This window comes from Lethenteron reissneri, chromosome 23, assembly GCF_015708825.2.
Source record: "Lethenteron reissneri isolate LAM-NWPU_2019-01 chromosome 23, ASM1570882v1, whole genome shotgun sequence".
NCBI classification, from domain to species: domain Eukaryota; kingdom Metazoa; phylum Chordata; class Hyperoartia; order Petromyzontiformes; family Petromyzontidae; genus Lethenteron; species Lethenteron reissneri.
This window is the reverse complement of record NC_083801.1, coordinates 3,442,971-3,469,237: the sequence shown is the minus strand read 5'-3', so window position 1 is coordinate 3,469,237 and position 26,267 is coordinate 3,442,971. Positions and strand designations below refer to the sequence as shown.

The following is a 26,267-nucleotide window of genomic DNA, read 5'->3' as shown; positions in this document are numbered from 1 at the left end:
AACATCGCCACTGGGGAGACAAAGGCGGCCGGCCGTGGTAGATACAAGTCCCGGCGAAGCCGGGTAGTACAGCTAGTACAATATACAGTATTACGCTATTTTCATAAGTCATGTGTTTCAATTAAAATCGCATTTTAGAATTGCAATATTGAGAATATTCAGAATATCCTCTATATATGTGCTGTCAGTACTCTCCTGAATATGAAATTACAGAGCTATAGTCGAGAATATTTCTACGTATTGGATACATACCCTTACCATTCATGATGCATCACAGACTATCATCATTACGTTTCATTTTATGTCAGAGGTGACTTTGCTGCAGTTCGAGCAATAAGTCATAGTTCATTTTAATTAGTAAAACTATAAAGCATTAATTATAAGACAACAATAACATCCTGATTCATAACCATTTCTCTGAAACATTTTAATTAACAGTGACACGGTAATTACATCAAGGGCAAACCTGACCAGCATTAATTCTATCTTCGAGTTTCAGCCACTGTCTTTGTGCCACACATCCCCCCAGGTGACAGAACAAAAAAAGAGGCACTCGGATGCTTTCAGGCTCTACCGCATGTTGTTCCGTACGGTGTCCGACGTTTCGATACGTGTGTGCTGGGCAGCTTCTTCAGTCACGAAAAGTCATGCACCATGCGCTCATAACCCATCGGAGAGCAGGAATTGCAGCCACCGCACAGCGTACACGGTGTACAGGTAGTCCCCGAGTTACGATGGTTCGACTTATGATATTTCTATCTTACGATGGCGATAGCGATTCGACAAAATTGCCATCAGCAACCTAACATCGTTCAAGTATGTAGACGACGGACAGAATCTTGGTGAGTACAGTACAATATGATACGTTACGATACGTTCAATGCATGTATGATACGTAGCTTTAGCGATTTCATTTCCAGGTTACCACGATAAATTGCTCTTTTTTGCTGAATTATCACCGTTCTTTAAGACTCCTGGGTAGGCTAGGCCATCTTCGACTTACGATATTTTCAACTTACGATGGGGTCGTCGTACCGCATCTCCATCGTAAGTAGAGGACGACCTGTATATCTTGGCCACATTTTGCAGCCGCACAGCACCCTGACTCGCAATTGCTACGATGCAAAGTTCAGAACCGAGGGAGAGTTGCTTGGACGGTTGATATTCGTTTGACATTCGCGACGAGAGCACTTAGCCACATCATTCCAACTGGGATAGGATGAAAATAGGTTGTGAAAATGTGTGTTACCACTGATTTCGCTGAGAATCCCATTGGAAATCCTATAGCACGCTAAATCGCAACGCAAGCACTTAGCCAAACCATTCCAACTGGGATAGGATGGAAATATGTTGGGGAAATGTATGGTACCACTGGTTTCACTGAGCATCCCAAATCCCAAAAAATATCCTATAACACACTATAATGATGTAACGGCAAAAATCAAAGCACTTAAAACTGTGGGGTAGAGGTGCAATGATTGTTGATTGATTCCTAAAGCTCATGATGAACGCACATCATCACACACACATAGGTGTTCACAAATATTTGTTCTGATACACGGTGAGACAAGTTTCAAGTAAATTTCCTACATATTAGTTCAACATACATACATATTTGAAATGATGTGCCTAAATGTTTTTGGTTTTGCTGTTAAAGTATGTTATTGGATTGTTAACGGGATTAAATGCGTTAGAGTGTATTTGATGATTTTATGGGATTCGCAGCGAAACCAGTGGAACCACACATTTCTACAACCTCTTTAGATGATATTACAGATAGAATGGTGTGGCTAAATGGTTTTTATTTGCCATTTTAGCGATTTAGTGTGTTATAGGATTTCTTTAAGGGTTTTCACACATTTTTGTTAGGATAAACAGTGAAACCAGTGCTACCACACATCTCCACAAATGCCTTCCTTTCTATTACAGTTGGAATGGCGTGGGTAAGTGCTTTAATTTTGCAGTATGTTATATGATGTTTCTTATGGGATTAAAAACCTTTAATTGTGTTATAGGATTTTTATGGGATTCGTGGCGAATCCCATTGACCGAAGAAGATGTGAATTCCCACCAGTGTTTAATTACTTCATATGAAATGTGAAAAATGCATCATCATGACATGATGTAATCAAACGAAAATCTTGATTTGAAGCTTTCGTGACTGCAGGAATCCATACTCTTTGGTTCTTTCGGTAAAGTCACGTAGGTAGAAACAAACATTTTGGATAACTTGTTGATGAACATGAAAAAGCACAGTTATAACATCCCTCCTGACTGTCATTCTTCTACATGTACAAAGACTCGAGTGTAATTGTTGAGAAGTCAAGTTGGCTTTGCTATCCCGATCATGTTTCACCTTTGGCACTGACGTCACACTTATTGTGTCTGCAATGGCACTGACGTCACAGCTGTCCACGTTCGGGATTAAAAACAAGGCGTGGAGAAGTTTAATCAGATCCGAAGCAATCAATACAAATCATAATCATTACCACGTAACTGCTAATGAAAGGCTAACCACACCTCACAACTCCTAACGGAGGTAGAGCGTGAAATATTGCCCAAGAGATGATCGATGCAGGTCTACTTTCGAGTCAGATTGACTTCTGCCACACGCTCCTGCATATTAAACACTTTCCTTAACATGTAACGACTTTTTTGCACATTTCAATCATAACACTGCTTTTAATTTGCCGCAACTTTCTCCAAACCGCACTAGATATTGGAAATTGAACTCAGCTATCAATTCCATGAGTTATTTCAAAGCAATCGTCAAATGCAGTGGAGTCCAATAATTATCATTACTTCAATTATGCACAGATTTGATGATTCGTGATTTCATTTTATTGTCTCGCTGATTTGTTTTAAACATCCCAAACATTGTAATGTTGATGATACCATTAATAAACCTAAAATTTCCACATCATCAAACAATGTGACAGACACAGTGAGTTATCCAAAGGAAAATTTGTGATACGGAACAATAAACTGAGTCAAAATTAAATAAATTCCCTCCTATTACTCTGCTAATATGTTACTACGCACACTCGCTTCAAATACACAATGCTGATATGAAAGAGCCCTGTGACAATATCTGATTTGTATTCATCATCCCCTTACACTATAAATGCATTTCTATTGTAAATTGCATTATTTCGTTTGCACAATGCATTTCATCCTCAAACAATATATTACCTTGCATTGCTACGATTGTGTCACTAGCATTGTGCCCAGAGCTGTACTTGTAAAGCCGCACATTTTACTTTTTTTATTCCCCCATAGTGCTGCCCAAGAGCCAAACAGCAATTTGGCACAACACGGCTGCGATACATACAGTGAGCAAGGATGCTCCATGCACAATGCTCCTTCATCTCGGCTCCACGCTAATGTAATATTAATTAAATCCCCCAAGGTGTTAATTGCCATAAAGCACTCCCTCGCCTCTTTCGCATCGACGCCGCAGTGAGTTTACTGAGCTGTGGTGGCAGGGTTAAGAAAGGCCACCCAAGCCATCCCATATTCCCAGGCAGACGCCGCTGAGTGGCACAATCGCTAACTCAATGTGGCAGGGGCAGGACACAGGGCCAGGAGGTTGCCAATGCAAAACCCAGGGGACGTAAATTGGCCACCAATTCCCTTACATGAGATCAAGGGGTCTGTGTATCAAGAGATGGGGTGGGGAAAGAACATTGATAGGAATGGAAGATACAGTACTTGAAAGATTGCCTATGTAGCTAAATTAACCATATTCTTTATACATTTCATGTATGCTGTGAAACAATCCAAAACTAATTGGAAAATATTTGAAAGACATGGTTGGTGCTAATTGTCCATGGCAGTCTTAAACCAGTGGTGGCATTTCTACTTTCCTAAGGCAGAGCCCAGTATCCATATGACAACCATCATTACCTACACACAAAGTGGTATTTAATGCATTAACCTTGAAGAAATGATGGTCTGTGTTGACCACTAACCAACGTTTGAACTCATGACCTTTCCATTGTGACTTGAATTAACTGTAGTCTTTCAAACTACTGAATTCAACGTTTAATATGCTTTTAAATGTACAGCCTTATGATGGTCATCATCACCGTCATCTTTGTCTATTTTCCCTGCTAGTTGAAGACCTTTCTATATTATCCTGCATATGTAAAAATAATTATGAATAACAATGATTTGTCTTTGATATAGCATTATTTATGCCAGAGCATCTCAGATGCCATCCATCTCGCTTCCATGTGCTCTGATTTCACTGCTCGCTCTCTTGTCTGCTCATTCCTTCACGTGCGCTCTGCTTATGACTTCCACTCCTTCAACTGCCTTGCCCACTAGTTGCCGTCTCTGTGACCTGTCCTGTCCAAGGCTGTTTGCATTTCTGAACGATGATTGCAATGTCTCAGATTCTTGTTGGCTATATCAATCATCATCTTCGGCCAATGAGAAGCATGCTAATGGATTGAAAATACTGATTGAAAACTAAATTCTCAAATATAGCCGTAGAGAAATAAATATATTGAAGCTGTCATGCATCATTGTGAAGCCCACCATACTTTACTTTCCATTTGTTGGCATCCATGTGAATAGCAAGTGGTGGCTGAAGCAAGCACTCACACTGAAATACAGCTGATTGTGCACGGCCGTCGGTCCAACAATGACCACTGTATTAAATTGGCATAATATATATCAAAGTGTAAAGTTAGACTTTCAATACACCGGACATGGAAATTTATGGCAGGAATGGTCTGATGGTATCCGAAACTTGGCTGCCCACCAAGTGATGAAAGGTCCAGATTATGTTCATAATTGTGGCATAAAATCACCTGGAATATAAAGCCTACAATTCGTCATTGTGTTGCATAAAATGCAGTGCTGCTCAATAAATTACCATTTTATAATGATATGCAACATTTCCTTGGGGATATGCAAACTGTTCATTATGAATGGTCATTAGCATTAGAGCTTGTCTTTTCTTTCGCTGCCAAGGTTGCGCAGGTCAGTTTATGCACAGGTATTGCAGACATCATAATGATGGCCAAATTAATGACGGTCAACATTGCATCTCAACAATGAACACATTTATCAGTTAGCTTGCAGAAACCTACCTCTCCATCAATATAGCTCACTCTGAATAGCACCAGCACCTGGCAGGGGCAAGAAACTTTTTCCTTTTTTTTTATCTCGGGCTGAACAGAAGATGTACGACCAACACAACCAAGGTGAATGCAATTTCCAAAAAATTCACGGATATTTAAAAATAAGTAACACGTTTTTGTTAATTAAAAAAGAATACGCTTATAACAATTACAGTATTCATAACACTTTGACTCTTGAGAAACATACAACTTATTTAAAAAAATGTGAAATTAATTCGGAAACTAATTATTACTCTTCTGAACATTTTTTTTTGATTGGATCGGTCCCCTTCACTATTTTTTTTATCACACTTATAAAACTTAACGTACCAATTACATGTCTGCAATGAAAATTTCCTTTGGATTTCGTTAGTAAGACTTTAAGCAAACCTATGACTCTGCGTGACAGCAGAGTCTATGAACGCTGCTGTATCGGATCTCAGGTATGATAAGTTCACTGCTTAAATCGTGTATGATGGGACTCAGACTTGTGTATGAATTGAAAAGCCATCAGGCTGGTTTGATGTTGGGACAAGTGTTCATAACATTTATATTTTGCCTCTCGCTTTGGTTTGTATGCTTGACTGTTCTCACTAACTCCACAAAAAAAGCCAAACTATAAACCCATTTTTATTTTAGCCGGTAAGGCCCACTGAGTTATGAGCGCTTTTCAGAAGTGAACTAGCCACAGATGTTATCTCAACAAAGTGGAAATTTATCGCAGCCAATTACTCTAAAAGCAATAGAAAACACTGCGTAACTATTTTTTTTTGTTCCTGGGTAGTAAGTGTTATTTCCCAATTGCTTATGCTTCAAAAGTAACAGAAAATGGCTATCATTCCCCAAAAACTTAGCTTTTGTGACCAGGACATTGATATTTTGAAATGTACCTATTTTCCAGAACATTCTAGATAGATGCTGTGCTATTTCACCCATGACTAATGGAGTAAATTCTATAACATTCTAGAACTTTCCAGTAACATAAATAGTAGTATAAATACAGGGGCCTTAAGCCCACCAGTTCAGTTTAGTTACAGCTGCCTAAGTGGATATATATCTGCATTTTTATGAGATGGCATCAAGAGGCAGCAAGCATCCGGAAGACGCATTTTGCTATGTCTGTGGCAAATTTATCAAAACCAGAGTGAAAAAGTACTCTGTGGAAGCATCTGCTAAGATGTGTGAGGCCTACAAGGAATATTTCGGCATGCCTGTTGGGGATCAAGACAAACCTTGGGCACCTCATTTCACCTGAGAGCAATGCAAAAAAACTTTGTAAGATAAGATGGACAATTGTTGCTCGGAATTTTATGTTATAAATGTATTTTAAAAATGTTAACATTGTAAAAGTTTTTAATTTGAAAATTTTTACAATTTTCAATGTTATTGAAAAAAATATATCATATATGAGAAATGTTGCGATTATCTCTTACACATTAGTCATGGGTGAAATAAATGTATTTTTGTAGGATGGTACAGAAGGAAAAAAAGAGCCATGAAGTTCGCGATCCCAAGAATTTGGCGGGAACCCACTGACCATTCAAGCAACTGCTACTTCTGCATGGTGGTCCCTTCCAAATGTTGGACTGGCAAGAATGCATCTGCTATCACGTATCCAGACCTTCCTTCATCCATCACCTCGGTACCACACTGCCATGAGCTCCCCGTACCCACTCCTCCAGAGAGAGAGCAGCCGTCTTTAGAAGAGAGCAGCAAGTCAGAGAGCGAAGAAGACACGGTAGATCCAGATGACAATCTCAGAGGTGGAGCTGAGGAGAGAAACCCATACTACCCCAACGAAAAAGACCTCAACGACTTGATCAGAGATCTTGTTCTCACCAAGTCCAATGCCGAGCTTTTGACGTCTAGGCTCAAGCAGTGGAACTTGTTGGATAAAAATCATGAAATCAGGAAGCGTCACCAACTCTTTTGCAGCTTCTTCACCCGTCAAGATGGGCTCTGCTTCTGCCATAATGTGACCAGTCTGTTCGAGGTAATCAGAATCGCCTGTAACCAGAATGAGTGGCGCCTCTTCATTGACAGCTCATCCAGAGCCTCAAAGCCGTGCTGCTTTATAATGGTAACAAGTACCCGTCTCTTCCCCTGGCTCACTCAGTGCACCTCAAAGAGGATTACAACAGCATCAATACCTTGCTGGACGCCTTGAAGTGTGATGAGTACGGCTGGGAGGTCATCAGACACTTCAAAATGGTGGTATTCCTGATAGGTCTCCAAGGCGGTTTTACCAATTTGCCTTGCTATCTTTGCCTTTGGGACAGCAGGGACACCAAGGCACACTACCACAGGCGGGACTGGCCACAGCAGACTGAGTTGTCTGTGGGGAGGAATAACGTCAAGTGGGAGCCATTGTTGGACCCCCGGAAGGTGCTGATGCCACCACTGCACATCAAATTGTCGGCAGCCTTCAAGTACCATCAAGACTTCTTCCCTAAGCTGTCTGACGCAAAGGTTAAAGCCAGTGTCTTCGTTGAACCACAGAAAAATAAGATCCTGGAGTGGATTGAATAACCCAAGAAGCTCACTAGTAAGGAGAAAGCAGCTTGGAACAGCTTTATAGCAGTGGTTCGTGGCTTCCTGGGCAATCACAAGGTCGAAAACTATGTGGAGCTGGTTGAAACTCTGGTGAAGAACTACGGCACAATGTGCTGTAGGATGTCCCTCAAAGTCCATATCCTTGATACTCATCTTGATACATTCAAGGAGAACATGGGAGCGTACTTGGAGGAGCAAGGCAAGCGGTTCCACCAAGATATACTGGACTTTCGACGCCGCTACCAAGGATAATATAACGAGAACATGATGGGAGACTACATTTGGGGGCTGATTCATGAAAGTGATTTACAGAATAATCGTAAAACTCGAAAAACTACTCACTTCTAAATCTTTTGTAGTCATTTTTGTATTACTTTAATATAAATGCATGTTAATTTTTATTAATATGTTGTTTTTTTCCTGACTTTATGTGAATGGAAAGACACAAATTCGCCCGTTTTGTCATTGAAAATAGGTACATTTATAAATGTCACTGTCTTGTTCACAAAAGCAAAGTTTGTGAGGAATAATAGCCATTTTCTATACTTTTTAGGCATAAGCAATTACGAAATAACACTTACTACCCAGGAAAAAAAAAACAACACAGGTGAGATGAATGTGTGGCACTTGAAGTATGTATAGATGATGCGGGTTTGTTGGCTGTGACTTTGGCTGCAGCCAAGCAATTGTTTGAGGTGTTAGGCATCTACACTGGACACTGGGTGTTAAGGTAAAAGCTTTCCCAAGATGCAATTTATGGTGGGAGTTTTAAAACGAGGCTCCTGTGGTCAGACTGCAAGTCCCAGGGGGAGAGAATGTGCAGGTCTACGAGGACTTTGTGTGCTTAGGCAGTGATGTCCGCAATGCAGGGGGCTGTGAGAAAGAGGTGAGGAGGTGCCATTGATTTAGCAGGCCACACTTTCTATGGGCTATGGAAACCACTTTGGACCAAACGAGAGACAAGTCTGAGTGCAAAGAAACTGGAATTTGAAGCAGGAGTGCGGCATGTGTTGCTGTGTGGATTAGATAGCTGCACCCTAAGCAGACGATTTTTTTCTGTTGAACTACTTTTTGTGTTTAGTTGCTCGTCCTTCCTACCGCACCTCCGATTAGCAGAGTTGGTTACGTACGGTGCAAAAGAAGTCCAACATACATGCACACAACTCAAAGATAAGTCGTTGGCATTTGACACCAGGTGTCTGAGGCGGATGCTGGGAATTTCATTGCAAGACAGAATACGCAATGCACAATTCCGGAAACAGAACATGGCAGGTAAGTGTTATCGATAGAATTAGGCAAAAAGAGTTGCGTTAGGTGGGACGCATCCGCAGAATGGAGAAGGGCTGAATGCCGGTGACGGGCACTGGAGACCAAGACGGATGCTGTTCGGGAGGATCCCAGAGGTCGCTTCGTCTCTACCGTGCAGGAGCTACGCGACTCGCATCCAATCACAGCCATACTCGAGTTCATTCAAACTCTCTGCTTATGAATTATATTTTCGTACAGGTAAATGTTCACAGTATTAAATAATCTTTAAAAAAACACAAATGTATACAAGTACTCACCACAAGCGTGTGTAGGAATCGAAGACATGGCCAGCTGCTCAGAGACACGGCTGCACATGTTGAGTTGATGTGCTGTGCCCAATATACCTGAGGCAAAAAACAAAAACTATGTAACTGTGATATTCAAGGTCTAAAGACAACGTGGTTTCATCTATATAACATAATACATGAGGGCGACACAACATGTCGACCAGCAGCCACAATTCCATCAATATTTTATAATAAAAAAAATTGGTAAATTCATGAAGATTAGCACCAATTAGGCCATTAGACTTGTACATGAATCATATTCCTAATGTGTGGGTAAAGTGAACTTGGAAGCAGGCGACTTTAATGATTGATGAACTTTAGCACATTTTATCTGGAACATGTAATAATGTAACTATTTGCAACATACATTCACATTTTTTTGTTTATATTTTTGTATGACAAAACTTTACTGAATTTCTAGACTTTCGGGAGGGTGCTTGGGATGTTTAGGTTAATCCGTTTTTTTTAGCACAGTATTGAATGTGTGTTTACTACTATCGTTAGCAGATGCTACTATATAGTCAGTAGATACTACGATAGAGTTAGTTACTACTATAGTCAGTGGATACTACTATAGAGTCAGTAATTACTACTATAGAGTCGGTTGATACTACTATAGAGTCGGTAGATATTACCATAGAGTCAGTAGATACTACTATACAGTCAGTAGATGCTACCATAGAGTCAGTAAATACTAATGTACTCAGCAGATACTACTGTACAGTCAGTAGCTTACAACTACAGAGTCAGGAGATACAACTACAGAGTCCGTAGATACTACTATATCGGCAATAGATACTACTATAGAGTCAGTATATACTACTGTAGAGTCAAATACTACTGTAGAGTCATACTACTATAGAGTTACCAGATACTACTCACTCTATTGTATATAGGGTGTGCAGGTATATATGCCTATGGGGGTTAAAAATACTTTTTGAGGGGGGGTCGACAATTTTCGGAAACTTTTTAGATCAACTATTTACCCGCCACTTTCTATAACTTTTTGGATTTCTGCAAGCCTCTTATAATTTTGTTGACAGACAAATGGACAGACAAACAGAACACCTCGCTTTCACAATAGCTTCGTATTTGTGTATATATATATTATGTTATGTTTTTTAAGAGAGAACAAGTTTTTAAATATATAACGCCGGGTACTTCCCGCTAATTTAACCTATAAATGGTATGCATGAAGGAAATATAGAAGCAGAAATATCTGCGCTTTGAGTGCAATGTGCATCCAAAAGTAAAAAAAAACTGCAACTTTAGCTGTGAAGTGGTTTATACCAATTTACTACTATATTTACCCAATAATTTCAGTGTTTAACGAGCGTAACGTCACTCCACGTCGAACAGCCCCACTCATTAATAATCATGAACAGGATACGTCCTCCACATGGACTCGCCCCTCATTAATAATCATGAGCAGGGTGACGTCACTCTTCATGGGGGGGGGGGAGGAGGGGCCTCCCCCCCCCAGCGTCAACTTACAACCCTCACTACAAAGGCAGAACCCTCACGTCATCACGTGATCTCCGTCACGCTGTTGAGACATCAAAGTAAAAAGGACGTCATGATGAACAAGGGATTATCACCTTAAAACGAAATCGGTCTGTGTCACCGCGGCCTTACAAATTGCACACGCATTCATGCAGTTAATATCACGTCGCGCTCTGCTTTTCGCTTGCAAGTTTCTGATTCACTGCAATACACCCGTCCTTGGATGGGCAAAAGGCTAGTTAATACATTAATTTATTCACAATATAAATGAAAATCATAGCACAAAGTGATGAATCGCTTCTCTGATGAATATTGCTTCTATGTTTACCATGCCTTGCTTACATTTTGTCTCCATGGGCCGATAATAGTCATTTACAGGAAGCCTATAAAGCCACAACACTGCAAACGGTGAGAAACCACGAGCATTCAACTCAGTCCTTGACTGTGGTTGAAAAGTCAATACACATGTGCTGCTTTGCACTCTGATAACCACTTCCCGCCATTTCTGGTACCATTACACGACAAAGTGTTTGCCACAAATGAGCCACAAAACCTTGCCGATCTCGTCAAGGAGCCTAAACCATCGTCACACGCAAATCGTTACATTATTACATGTTCCAGATATCGCAGCGGCAGCTTTGGCTCACCATCAAAGACGGTCACTGCATTGCGTGCTTACAGATGCGCTTCTGCAGCCATCTGAAACGCTCTTCCGATATTGAAAGCCACTGGAGCTATGCACTTAAAAATCTAGATTGAAAACTAATTTATTGAGAACTGCTTTTTGTGTTTAGTTTGTTGTCCTTCAGCCGCACCTCCGATTGGCATGGTTGGCTACATACGCACCGAAGTTCAACATGCATACACACAGCTCTCCGCGCACAAAGGAGCTATCTCTCCCAATGCTCACATCTCCCGCAAGGAGAGTATGACAAGCGGAAAGAATTAATAATGTGATGAGAATACGGTAGGTACTTCTTCGAACCCACTAAACAATCGCTGCCTCCGGACTTATGGGAAATGTTAACATCATTTTCTGTAATCAGGCCCCCTGTGTTTGATTCCTCTTAGGACTTAGATGTTGTATGGATGATGTTGTATGCGGTGAAAGGTGGCAGTACCCTTGCACAACTGAACATTAATAAAGATGCAATATAGTGATGGCTGTAGCACATAATATAATTTACAAATGGGTGATGACAAGGCCAGTGGATGTTATTGCTCCAGCCAACATTGCACACGTTGTGAGGTTGTTTTTTGATAATAGGCAAGAAGGAATAAAGCACTGATCAGCAATGTTAAGGACACGTGTGAGAATAGTTAATTCAACAATCCACGACAAACTCAATTGCCAAAGACGTTCTTGCCTATTGGGTGCCAAAATGTTCATGCAAGACCATTGTTGTGATTAATAATAGGCCAGATTCCTACGTGAATGTCAATGCATGTTGTCTCATTGCATCGGTTCCAACCATCATTACACAATGAAACAAATCGTTCAGTGTGAATAATGAAAAGCAAACTTTCCCCAGCTGAAGAGGAAATCAAATTTCCAGAAAAAACATGTGCATGTCAGCAACTAATGATAACACACACACACACACAAATGTGTGCAACAGCAAAACAAAGTGTCAGGCTTTGTACGTTCAGATGATTTCACCGTATCCTGTGAATGTTCTGCACACCGCCTTGTGATGACTGCCTGCTCAACCTTACCGAGGTTGTGACTTTTCTGTTATTATATTTAGGCAGCAGAACAACAATTGGGCATCTGTACCTCTGTTTTACTCTAATTACGGCTGATCATCAGAGTAAGAGTCTCATTGCCTACCGTCGCCAATCGTCTACGGGGAGGGCTTGTAAACACAATTCCATGAAGCACAAATGGCAGCAGTGGGCAATGAAGGATATGCTCTACTGATGAGTCCAAATAATAATAACACCAGTACATGGTTGTCTTGTCCTTCACACTTCTGCTGCAAGAATGTCAAAATCTCAGCCCTTCTGAGATGTGTCTTTCAGAAGGTTGTGTGTAGATTATGCACAGGAATGTTGAGATGCCTGCATGTGTTTCTGTAGGAGATACCTTGTTGCATGTGTAATAAGCAAGCGCCATCTCCTGCATTATTGTGGGGTTACATTTACATACCGTCATACAGTCCACGCACTATGAGTTGTAGGGATTCTATCTGGGGGAAAGGTGAATGGGCGGATCTAGCATGGAAGCCTCTGGAACGTTCTCGAAGGTTCCTAAAGGGGAGTGGCCAGAGGCGGGTCTTAGCCTCGGAGAAGAAAATAGAAGCAGGGGGTACAGCAACGTTAGGGGTCGGTGTTTGAAGATCGAAGAGGAGCTCCCTGTCGCTGCTGCCCTGCCATCTCCACCTGCCACGTGGCGGCTCGACCTCCAGCCGCTCAGCCGCTCCACAGCGCGCCGCTAGCCAGCGGTGCGGTAGAGAGCGGGGTGAGCAGCACGTGGCACAGGGCAGCGCAGCCACGTGCTGCGGGTCGGCATCCGCGAGAACGAGAGGAGTGGTTGTACCGAAACTTGAATAAATATACCGAAGTTACTTACCGTGTCGGAGCCACTTATTACAGTGGTGTCAGACAGTGGACTTTTTCTGGCGGTGCTCTACTGAATACGCGATGTCCAAGCACCAGAGAAAGAAGAATCCACCTCCAGTGTTCTCCAACGACGAAGAGGCGGCGACACGGCTCCTGCCAACCCCGGGTCCCGTGGTCCCGGTTATGGAGCCCACGATGGGTGTAGATGTCGCACCTGCGGCAGACGGCGCGGTGGAGTTTCCACATCAGCTTCGCCTTAACGATCCGTGGAGGAGGGTGGAGATGCAGCTGGGTGCTTTGACAACAGCGCTCCTCCACCTCGCCGCTCTCGTCACGCCAATCGCCGCTGGAGGAGGTCCGGTGGCGGACCGTCCGATGGCGGACCATCCGGGGACTGACGTACAGAGGCCCGGGGACGGAGGGTGCCCCCTTGGTGGATACGGCTACCATCCTGGGCAGGGTGGAGACAGCTGCCATTTCGCAGTCCCCGGCAACCACGCGTCTCATGACCGCCATTTTGAACACCGCGGAGGAGAGTGGTGGGGAGGCCGCCATTTCGTCGTTGCCACGCGGCGGGTCACTGAACATCGCGACACCCACTGCGAAGGAGAGCGCCGATCGTGGTTGACGCCTGCCCCAAGTTTGAGAGTTCGTGGCCACTGGGGGTGACTGGAGTGCCTTCAAGTGGCGCTTCGAGGCCATCTACAAATCAGTCCGCTGGTCGGAGGAGGAGACATTGATTGCCTTGCCCACCATGCTGGACGACGATGCTTTGGCCGTTTTTCGTTTCATCCCCCCAGAGAAGAAGAAGACGCTCAAAGAAGCTTTTGCTGAGATGGCGGAAGTCTACGAACCGCCGGACGACAGAACACGAAAATTTCAGCACCGTAGACGTGGGAGCTCAGAGTCGCCCCTCATCTACAGAAGCGTCTTGAGGGCCTTGGCAGTTGATGCCTACCCCGACGTACAACAGGAGATCTTGGACCCGCTGGTGATGGAACGCATGTTGGCACTGGCGAGGGACATGGGAGTCGTCTTTCCCACGTCCGGCCACGAATCGAAAACATCTCTGTGGGCCGCGCGTTTCCTGAACGCACACGAGAATTTGAAGAGGTGGGCACAGATGGCCGCATGGTCAGGGGACCCAGCTCGTGATGGTCAAACGATCGGCTGGCATCCATCCAAGGTGGTTGTCATTACCCAGGAGGCGCCGTCGGAAGGTGATGTCGCGGCGGCGGTTCCTCTGTGGAACCAGCGACGTAAGGATGGTCGACATCGGCAGAACGTCTACCGACCGCGGCGGGATGACGATTTGTTGCACCAGCGGCCTCCCACCACATGTTTCAGGTGTGGCCGCGTGGGTCACTACTCCAGGGAGTGCCGAGCTCGTCCAGCATCGCCGTCCGGATCGCCGACCACGTCTCCTGCAGCCGACCAGCCACCTTCACTTCCCTCCACACAGGCGAGTTGGCACATGTCGGGCACCCAGGCACATTCACCATCTCACCCATCTCATATCGTTGGGATGGGTCCTCCACATCAGGGCGTTTCACGTGATGTTCCTTGCTCGGGTACCGTCGCTAAGGGTTGGCCGGCCTCAGAGACACAGTGGAGGAAATTGGCTCGAACGATGGTTGCCGCGGCGGCAGGATCCTCGACGGTTCCGGCCACTATTCAGGGCGCCATTTATTTTAAAAAAATTCTGTCTCTCACTGTTCAAATAACCCTACCATTAAAATTATAGACTGATCATTTTTTTGTCAGTGGGCAAACGTACAAAATCAGCAGGGGATCAAATATTTTTTCCCTCACTGTACATCACCAATTATACACCTATTGTGCGATTGGGATCTTTTCAAAAAGTGAGTCATCGTTCATAACAGCAGAGCCACAATGACAGCAATCATACTTGCAAACAACCTACAAGTGCCATCATGGGCGCTGCTCGCTGTCATTTTAGAGTTTATCTTTGAATTACATTTTAACTGTCCTCTTTAATTGGACAGATAAGGAATTAACTTTCTGTCTACTGAATAAATAATCTTCATGGACTATAAACATACAAGTAAAGCTTTACATTTATATAATGTCTTTGTAGAAGTTGATAACTAGGCTCAGAGACTTAAACTCAAGGACCCATGTAGTAGAATAAACCTACGTGTTAAACTGAATTATTCTAACTGCAATAAACACATGGACACGTGTTATAACATCATAAACTATGCACGAACATGCAGAATATATGTATCATTTCATAATGCTTACACGATCATCAAAATTGCTTAACAACTCAACGAAAATAATCCTATTTATTTTCCATTTCATTACAGTCTCGGGAGCTATAGTATTATAATGCGAGTTGACTTAGCACTGTTTATTAATGTGTATTCACTATCCTGCGAGGATTGAAAGTCAGCCCTATGCTCTACCGCCATGCAGAGAGATCCAATTTAAATGGCTTAGCAACGTGACATTAAACATCTCTGCGATGGCAAAAATGAATATTCATGAAGAGAGGAGTTTATTGTCCCAGGTGGAGTTAAGCACCGGTTATGAAAGTTGGGGGTTCAATGAAATTTACATGCAAATGCTGACAACTGGAAGATAGTCCAGACGCTGTGTTTCGACATGCAAGACAAGATACACCCCCACACAGATCCACATTTGAGACAGCAACAAATGGCACTCTCATAGTAGCAATAGACACTGCAGCATTGGCAATGCCTTTGCTTACATTAAGCTAAGAGGTGCCACAGTGGCGAGATGTTAACCACCTCGCCTGGTATACAGAATAGTCGTGGGTTCAATCCCGATCCCGACCCTGACACCTGTATATTTGGAATTTCCCTCCACATTTAGAAACATGCGTTTAGAGTATTTGGCTGCAATAAATTTCCATATGATAAACCACTTCGTTGGGCTATCATTTGTGGCAAGGTTGCTTCTGAAAAAGAGCTATATAGCGCAGGGGTCCTAACTGGTAAAATATTTTCGAGTTTTATATTTTATATCAGCTCTATAAATGCCTTACCTCGATTTATAAAATCCCAATATACGAATTTTTGATTTTGCAAAAAATTAATTGCGTGCCATAAACAAGAGGCTTCTGGGTCAGAGTACTGCGCGCTATTCACCCCGTGGCCAGGTCGCTGATGAGAATTAGCTACATAGCTCAGTGGGCCTTACCTGGTAAAAGAAAAAAATATTCTTTGGGTCTTTCAGTAAAGTCACGTAAATAGGTTCAAATTAATAAAAATAAAATAAACAAAAAACTATGTCGTAGGTTTGTTTTGATTAATTTGAACCTATTTACGTGACTTTACCGAAAAACCAAAATAATATTAATTCCTGCAGTCACAAAAGTTTTAAGTAAAGATAAAAAAAATAGTTTAGTTATAGTTTAATGCACAAGCAGGATCTATTGAGATATTATAATGATGTTCATTGTTTGGTGGTCATTTAAGGAACAGCCTGTGAAAGAGGCAATGCCTAATTTCAAAAAAGGTGTTAAAACTGTTAGTATTTAGTGACTCTATACCGTGATGATAGCATCAACAAAATTATGCTTCGGTGACTCTGCATGCCACCAAAACGGCTTTGCAATAGATGTTTGAGAAGACATGTGTGGCTTTGTTCACTGCGAGATAAGGTGACATTTACAGTCCTAACCGTAGTGATTTAGAGGCCTTGAGTTTGTGGAAAGCAAACAGTTTTAAAAATTAAATCACGGCATTGGTGAAAGTGTGAACATGAGGGGGGGCGTTCATGAATTGCATGGGGTTTGTTTGGTTGGCTGCATTTATATTAAATCACTGCTGAGTCTGCAGACTATTACGGCGTTTTGTTTACCCAACTCGGATGAGGTCATTGCAGGGTAAATGAAGGGCCATTTGCAGGAATGTGTTAAGCAACGCATCTCGGATTCCGGTTGGACAGTCGCTCGGTTTCTTGGTATGTGACATCCATCGTATTCCGTAAACACAGGAGACGGTCGATAAACGCCAATGATGTATAAAACGAGTGCAATACTATTGTTACTCGAATTAGTTTTGGGTATTTTCAACACGGTAACCCCCGTAAGGGAACTGCCTGTATGCAATTCGGGATGTATGATAAAAAACAAATGTAATGCTTCGGTTTATTTTGACAGTTGAATACGATCTGTTTATGTGCCCCTAAATTACCCAAAGATCTGAGTTTGGCTTCCATCCATCGCCGGCATCAGTGGTGAATGATTTCCTGCCCTTCACCAACCCGCACTGACCAGCGTGGTGAAGAATGATCAACGAAATATCCCCGTGACTGACACAGTTGGAAAGGCCTTAGCACGCCCAGCGGTCGATAGATCAAGTACACATCATTATACTCCGTGTCTTTATACGAAAAATCTTATCGTTGAGACCTTATTTCCAGTATCAAAAATTATGAAAAACAAGAATAGGTTTTACCCTTTCTGGCAATAAAACAGATTTTGAGATGTTCAAACACCAGATAGATACCTTCCGCGAGGCATCACGTCTGTATGAACCACACGTGCTTGTGGCAAAACGTGCAAACAAACGAAAAGTATTACAACATTTTTGAGAAACATGTTTCAGTGACTAAGGCGGGAGAGCGCGCTCTGGACCAAACGTCGTGTGCGCTGAGTAATGGAAATGATTGGACTGAATATATAGGCACGGTATATATGCTCTCCTGAAAATATGATCTTTAATACATTTTAGGGTGAGATATATATATATATGAAGGCACTTTGTTGTCCATGTTTTGGTAATGTGTTTGAGCTCCGGACACAAATTTATCGAACTTGTTTGCAAACTCACGCTGTTCACATATCATCCATCCCTTGGAGGAAACAATGTCTTTTCCCATTTGAAAACCCCACTTTTTAAAAGCTATGCTCATACAGCAACAGCAATCTCCTACACACAGCAGAGGTGGCTGTGTGAATGCTGCAGGTTGGTTCGCCGAGAACTGCTATATGGTCTTTGTTTAAGTGTTGGTTCCTCCTCCTGGTTCTTTCGGTAAAGTCACGCAGAAGGGAAGTAATAAAATAATAAAAATAAAACATAATAAAATAATTCTCACGACGTTTCGGCCACAACGCAAGCAGCCGTCCTCAGGTGAAGAACATGTCTGTCGATAAGACAGAGTCTGAATGACACGTCCTAGGCTTGAAGCGTATATTTAAGCTGGGAGGGAGGAGGAAGAGCGCCTTGACAAAATAATTTAGCATATTTATGGGAAATGCAGGAAGGCGACTAGTGCTACTTGTGAAATGCGTAGGAGGTGGACGGGGGGTTTTCAAAATCATATTATGCCCATGCATTATGCAGGATTAGCAGCATCAAAGGGAGGGGGTAGGGGTAGCATTAATAAAGAGAAGGAATGTTAATAGTATGTAGCTGCTGTAACTTTACATTTAAAATATGAAATGGCACCCTAACGCCCGTGACTCTGAGATGCATTTGCAGTCTGAACAAAGACTGAGAAGCATCTAGAGGCAACCAGCAGCATCCAGCCTTGTGTGATGCTACGCCGAGGCAGTCGTACAACCGCGTATTCCTACTCGCGCCACGTAGTTCCATTCTTCACTCCATCGCGTTATAACCAATGCGCGTCAGCGTTATAAAAAAAATGCATTCTCCAAATACATTCGTGGCGTTATATCAAACTCACGTTATGAATACCACGCGTTACAGTAAAACAGGCTGCATAGTGTACGCGTAAAAACAGTTCATATCCCTGTGCACAAATTGCATCAACACTGCTCCAGTTTTTGTTGGAGCTTTGTTCTCTTACATGTTGTTATGTTTCAATGCTCTGCAGTGTTGGACAGGTTTTTCCACAATACAGTAAAACCAGTGGCGGCTCCTGCAAAATCTCTCAGGGGGGGCAAATGTCTAGATGATTGATATGGATAAGGTCCACCCATGCAATGGATAAATTAACAGCTTAAGCATGTAAAGGCAGCTTCACTTCTTTAATATTAATGAAAAATAAAGTGACTCTTACAATACATCTTGTTTGTTTCTATACTCACTATTAAAACAAACCACTCAAGTTTATTTTATTAAAGATTCCACTAGGTGGCGATAAATTATATTGTTGAATGAAACGTGCTTACGTATAATGACGTTAGCACGTATGATGACGTAAGCACGTTAGTGCATGCCCTCCCGGAAGCCATAGAGAATGCATTGGAGCGCCCGCCGTTCGAAAAAAAACATCTTTGAATGTAAGTCTATGGGGCCACTCTGGGCGATTCTCAGCCGGAGTGAAATCGCCCAAAAAGAGGCGGTACTCCACAGAACGTGACATGACGCTGATTGGACTATATCCAGAGGCACAGTGACGGTTAGCGTCACTCTGTGGTTCAATGACATTGGTGGTGCGTCGCCCAATCGCCCTAATGAAGAAACCGCCCCTGAGTAAAACACATTTATAAGAATACGTGTGCCAAACGTAAACTCAATCGTAATAAAGTATTTGTTACACGGATTGCCAGTGCTTACCCATTGTAGGCAAACCTTGCTATAAATGTACTGCTCATCGAATGTGACGATGTCTCACCGTTCAGAATATAGTTCCTGTACTCATGGCTCAATATGTTCCGTCTAAGCTCACTATAACACGAAGTATTTCGCTCAAATGTATTGGTAAGGTGGGTTAGTGATACAGTATTACCGCACGACAAATGGCACTTAAAAACCAAAGGTTTTAGATAATGCCTTAAGTAGGCAATGCTCAATGTAGAGATTTCAGAATTAAAAAAAAACGCTTTGGTTGCCAGAGGTGTTTTAAATAGTATTCTTTCAATGTTACTTTTATTTCAAAATAAACTATACTTTTAATTTTACCAGGTAAGGCCCACTAAGCTATAAAGCTCGTTTCAGAAGCGACTTGGTCACAAATGATAGCTCAACGAAGTGGCTTATCACGTGGGAATTTAAAGCAGCTAAATACTCTAAACGATAGTTTATACTGGTAGGAACCTCCTGGTTACACCAGCCCACAGGGGATTATTGTGTCCGTCCGTCGTGCAGGGACGGCTGGGTGGGGAGGGAGGTGCTGGGTGGGGTGGGTGGGGAGGGGCTGGGTGGGGAGGGTGGGGCTGGGTGGGGGGTGGGAGAGGATAGGCTGGGTGAAGAGGGGCTGGTCACCCCGTGGTGCCCTTATAAAACTCAACGTTTAACCTACTCACGCCGGCTTGTGCCCGAATTCACAGTCGGGCATATTTGCGGAATACACCACGCCGCCATTGACCCTGGCCATTGACCGAGCAACCCAACGTTCCTAACAGCTCCCTCCGCAGGAATGTGTTAACTGTGGAGGGGAAAAAAACCAGAGGACCCAAAGAAAAATCCACGCGACTACGGGGAAAGAGGCATGCAAACCCCAAACATACAGGAGTCAGGGTCGAGATCAAACCCACGACCTCCTGTATACCAGGCGAGGTGGTTAACATCTCACCACCGTGGCAACCTCTAGATTGTAAGTCCAGTGTACTGACCATCACACCAGGGCAGCAAGAGAAATTAGAGAATTTGTCGCAGGCCCATGGAATCTCCAGCACCTCACTGAGCTCAAATAAAAAAAAACGGCAGTCACATTACGGTGTTTTAAGATTTTTTAAAAACATAACAACACTCTTACCCCTCATCCAAGCTCTTCTCCCTTTGCCTTCCACTCACCCTCAACCCATCCACTTCTCCTTCAGAAGATTACAAGTGTATCCATGGGACAGATAAAAACAAGCGAATGTAGTAATATGTCGAGGTAGCAAATGTATTTTTCGAACCGAATTTACTGTAAATGGAACTTATTGTATACGGTTAACTGGTTGACAGCACATGACAAAACTTCACAGAATATCAACCGGATGATTAACTGAAATTGCCCTCTAAATGACTGCACATTTGCATTGCTACGCTCAGTGCAATCAACAAGGACAATTAGGCTCTCTAAGCTGCAACCATTAATGTGGTTGCAGCTTAGAAAGCTTCTCGGCCCACCTTAAATATTCATACACAATTATTAATTCATTTGCAAGTGATAATTGAAATGATTAAAGGCATACAATATAAGTGCATCATAAATTTGGATTTTCAAAGATAAGATGATGCACATGCATAAATCACAGCGCATTCTGGGCCTTCCGAATTGTTAAAACGTTTGCAAACAAAAAGTTTACAGTGTTCTCCTTGTGTGTTTATGTAATCTACGTAAAACTGATTCATAGATAGCAGGTAAGGTAGCCATTTCGTTCCCATGGTCAAATAATATTTAAATCCATCGACCATTCATCAGCCTTCCTTACCAATGTCTCCAAGTTGCATTTGTTTAAAGCCCATTGGTCGATGCACATTAATAATATTTTGGTGATGAGACAAACATAATTTATTTAATCGTTAAAAAAACAATAGTTGGAATGCCACACAGCCCCATGCGGTTTTTGGCGAACTATCGAACAAAGACGATCACTGCATCACACGCTTTCAGATGCGCTTCTGTGGCTGTCTGGAACGCTCTTCCTTCCAATATTAGAAAGCCACTGGAGCTATGCACTTTTAAATATAGATTGACAACTAATTTCTTTAGAACTGCTTTTTGTGTGCTGTTGTTGTCCTTCCTCTGCACTTCAGATTAACATGGTTGGCTATGTGCAGCGTGCGAAAGAAGTTTAATATACATGCATATGTGTTTTACACAGACCATCAATTCTTCATACAATGGCTATTAACATCTTACTGTTCATCCGTATGTAATGACCGAAATTAACAAGCACTCACCCCAAGCCAATGTGCAGCCGGCACATTGAAGTAGGCAAAGGGGTCCGATTGGCGGAAAGAGGCCTCCACGGTGATTGGTCGGGAGGCAGGGCTTTTTAATTGATTGGAGGAAAAGGTTTGAACGGGGAAATAGGCGGGAAACAGAAGTGGGGGGGGGAAAACCCAGAGGCGACGGTGAGGAACCGTTAGAGGAGAAGGGCAGGGATTGGCTGGGGGGAAACGAGTGAAGGGGAAGATTCGAGAAAGGGGACTCGAGGGACATAAAAGGGGAGAGCACGAGGGGAAGGGGACGTTCGAGGGAAGGGATGAGCAGGAAGCACGGACCTAGTGTTTGGTACTGTGTTTGAGTCGTTGTAAACTCTATGCACAATATAAACAGTGGTGTGACGTGGTTTGATCACTACACCGGATTTTTTTATGAAATTAAAAAAATCATTGAATTTAATATCCAAGACAAGAGAATGTTTAAAAAGTCAATCGTAAAAAACACACATCACACAGGTAAAAGCGCTCACCATTTAGCCTGGACTGTTACGTAGCATTCCGCATTATAAATGTGTAGTGGAGTAACGCGTGCGGGGTTTGCAAGCGGTGTGCATGCATGTACGAGTTACGGACAGTGAGGTCGCATCGGGACGAACAGGTGCGACGAGAGAGAGAGCAACGGAAAGGAGACGACCAATTAAGATGCATAACGGTGATTGGCTGCCTGCAAATGCAGGCGCGGAACAGGCGCCAGGCTGACGGGAGATTGAGGCGATAGCGTCTGATGCCACGGGGCGTGATGCGACGGGAGGTCGCCAGCTTAATGAATGAGGAGTTAATAAGGAGGGGGATATATATATGCGGGAGCGTGAGAGGGAGGGAGTTGAGTTGGTCGGAGTGAAGAGAGGAGGAAAGACAAGAGAAGTCCCAGGCCCCGCTCTCCAGACCTCGCCATCTCCAGCGGTGATGGCTTCACCCCCACTGGAGGCAAGGGCGAGGTTGGAGAGGCGAGGGGCGGAAGGCTAGCAGTAGAGAAGCTAGCAGAGTATGTGGAGGAAGGCTAGCAGTGGAGAAGCTAGCAGAGTATGTGGTGGTAGGTTAGCAGTAGAGAAGCTAGCAGTGGAGAAGCTACCCGAATGTATAGTAATAGGCTAGCAGTGGAGAGGCTAGCAGAGTGTGTAGTGGTAGGCCAGCAGCGGTGCGAGCGAAGTAGGCTAGCAATGGAGAGGTTAGGAGAGCAAAAGTGAGAACAGGCTAGCGGTGGAGAGGCTAGGAGAGTGAGAGAGAGAACAGGCTAGCAGTGGAGAGGCTAGGAGAGTGAGAGAGAGAGAGCAGGCTAGCAGTGGAGAGGCTAGGAGAGTGAGAGAGAGCGCAGGCGAGCAGTAGAGAGGCTAGGATAGTGAGAGAGAGAACAGGCTAGCAGTGGAGAGGCTGAGAGAGTGACGTCAGGAAGCTGAACCAGCCGTGATCGGCCGAGGATCTGGTCTTCAAACCGATCCTTCGGAACCCACAGACAAAGCTGCCATCCACCACCGCCACCCCCGGCATGGAGAGGCGCCTCGCCAATGCGCGGCTCGCCAGGATGGGAGATCTGGTGGAGCCTGAAACACGGGGCCGGTGGCTCGGACCAGCAGACATGGACCCAAAGACAGGGCTGCAGTCGCTCCGGGTGGCTGCCCGGATCCTGGCCGAAGCCAAGGGGGCCTTCTCAGCGGCAGCGGGGAGAAAGCCCCCCATCAGCGTTGGGGATGACGAGTCCCCTCTCGGTCCCCCTCCACCGGAGCTCTCCGTCGTGCCACTGCATCGCCAATGCCGACAAGCGAAGGCGGATCACGACCTGTGCCGGCTGGAAGACCTACCGGAGGTGGCCTTCGCAAATGTAAAGAGGAAGGTGCTCTACTCCTACATGGTCCGGTTTCACCAACAGGACACCCTGAGGAGCCACAAGGACCATGCCTGGAGGAAAGCCCTGCCCTGCATCTCTCCAGAGAGGCCTTGCTGGAGGCAACTCTACTCCAGCCCGACATACAACCGCGTCAGTGACCTCAGCTGGAGCATCGCCCACGGCACCGTCACCACCAACGCCTCCCTGGTGCGCTTCACCGACACGTCCCCGGAATGCCGGTTCTGCGGTAAAGTGAAGACGGTGGCGCACCAATACGTGGAGTGCAAGAGCCTGGACTTGTTGTTCAAGGTCCTAAGAAACATCCTCCTAAGGTTCAGCCTCCACTTCTCCCCGACGGTCCTCATCTTTGGATACCCGAAGGATGACGGACCCCAACATCTTCAGGAGCTGGTCAACGTGTTCGAGCGAGAAAGTGTACGAGAGAGCGAGCGAGAGAGAGCGAGGGGGGGGACATAAAAGAAAGCATTAAAAATAAAAAATAAAACAAAATGATGAACGAAGCAAAGTGCCGGCTACACCGAGCATCTTCTTGTTTCCTCTGATCTTAAAAAAAGAGAGAGAGAACAGGATAGCAGTGGAGAGGCTGAGAGAGGGAGGGCGAAGCAGGCGAGCAGCGCTAGCGCGAAAATCACAACGGAGTTACGGAGTGTCGAACGCGAGGAGTTCTGTTCAATAGAGAAAAAGAAGTTGTCCGCGTGAAATAAAAACACTACAAATGCAATGTTTTTGGAAACAAAATCTCAGAGTATTTGGGTGCAGAAAGGGTGATGAGAGATGTCATGGGGGATGTGATTCTGCTTTGAATTCCATTCTCGGAGAACAATATGAGTAAGCCACTTGAAGACAACACAAAAGTGCTTTTAGTGAGAACCCGTGAAGATCGGCATACCACGCGAGTGTGTTGGCCGGATTTGCAGCGCAGCACGCAAACCACTGCACTACCGCACCAGATGCACTTATGTAGAACTTCTTTTACACCGTACGTAGTCAACCGTGCTAATTCGAGGTGCGGGGAAGGACAACAAACTAAATAGAAAAAAAAACTGTTCTTAAGAAATAAGTTTTCAATTTAGGTTTAAAAGTGCTTAGCTCCAGTGGCTTCCTGTCAAAAGGAAGAGCATTCCAGACGGCCACAGAAGCGCATATGAAAACGCGCAATTCAGTGGACGTCTTTATTCGATGCTTTGCCATAAGTGACATGGGGCTGTGTGGAATGCCAACTGTTGTATTTACGAGGTCAAATACAATCATATATACCACGCATATATGACCACGGTTGCGACATACATACATAGACTATAGAGTCATGGATTCAATTTGCACTGCTGTGTAAAGAATTAGCTGTGCAGGTCGATAGCAGAAGTGATTTTCGTGTTTCGGCCCGGTTGCCCGTTGGTTCCAAGCATCAAAACTACAAGGACTCACACCTCTGCCCGTTTGCAAGAGAATAAGTTCGTGAAATTGGACAACAGACCCGTGTGCATGTTTCTGTTACCGATTCTGACAAAACTACTGCGACCTTATCAGAAGTAAAGAGAGGGATAACGTTTTATAGAAACTGGCCCTTGCCACAGAAACGCGTACGGTACGTTCCTTCACCAGCTCAAGGCTTGGCGCAGAAAAGAGTCCCGGCACATACAAAAAAAAAGTTGTCACGAGGTATCTTGAGTTAGCTGCCTTCTTAGTCACCGATGTCCTATTTACATTAGTATAACAGGTGCTGAGAAGCACTGCGGGTGAACAAAGCAGACGTTACCCCAATCGGAGTTTACCAATGTCACGCGGCAAGTAGCCTTGGCCTGAACAAGAGCATCCCGTGAGGCTAATTTGCGCGCGCGCGCCACGAGTCAACGGAGTGTGATTTGAGTTGGTCAAGTTGAGCCCCGAAACGTTCTGTTCCCAAGAGGTACCTCGCATGCATTATGCATTGCGCCATTAACGTGAAGGGGAGATAATTAAGCACTACGTGGTTTATTAGAAAGTAGATTAAACAGGTGACATCCTGATTGGCTAATTGGATACTTTGCAAAATTGGCAGCAATTTTTATTTATTAACGTCAACTCATTAATATAATGGATTATTTTTTTTCAGTAAAACATTTAGTTTACGCGTATTGTGCAACAACACTTTATTCACTAGCTAATTAATAGTGGGTGCAATGACCTGTCACAAAAAATCGCAACTTTATTATTTGAAATATGAGAAATGTTTTTGTTTTTATTTAATTGTAGCGTATTACTT

The 26,267-nt window shown here is 43.8% G+C and overlaps 1 protein-coding gene across 4 annotated transcripts in view; it reads right to left on the bottom strand.

The window, feature by feature from the left end:
* The window catches only part of ADARB1 (adenosine deaminase RNA specific B1), a 124,719-nt gene that overhangs the window by 78,903 nt on the left and 19,549 nt on the right, over positions 1-26,267 (bottom strand). For 3 of the 4 annotated variants that reach the window (XM_061556894.1, XM_061556893.1, XM_061556896.1), the window contains exon 2: positions 9,248-9,334. In XM_061556894.1, coding sequence (XP_061412878.1) covers positions 9,248-9,334 — 87 coding nt within the window. Of the gene's footprint in view, positions 1-9,247; positions 9,335-13,352; positions 13,427-26,267 lie in introns of those variants that run through there. The other variant, XM_061556895.1, reaches the window with a different exon arrangement.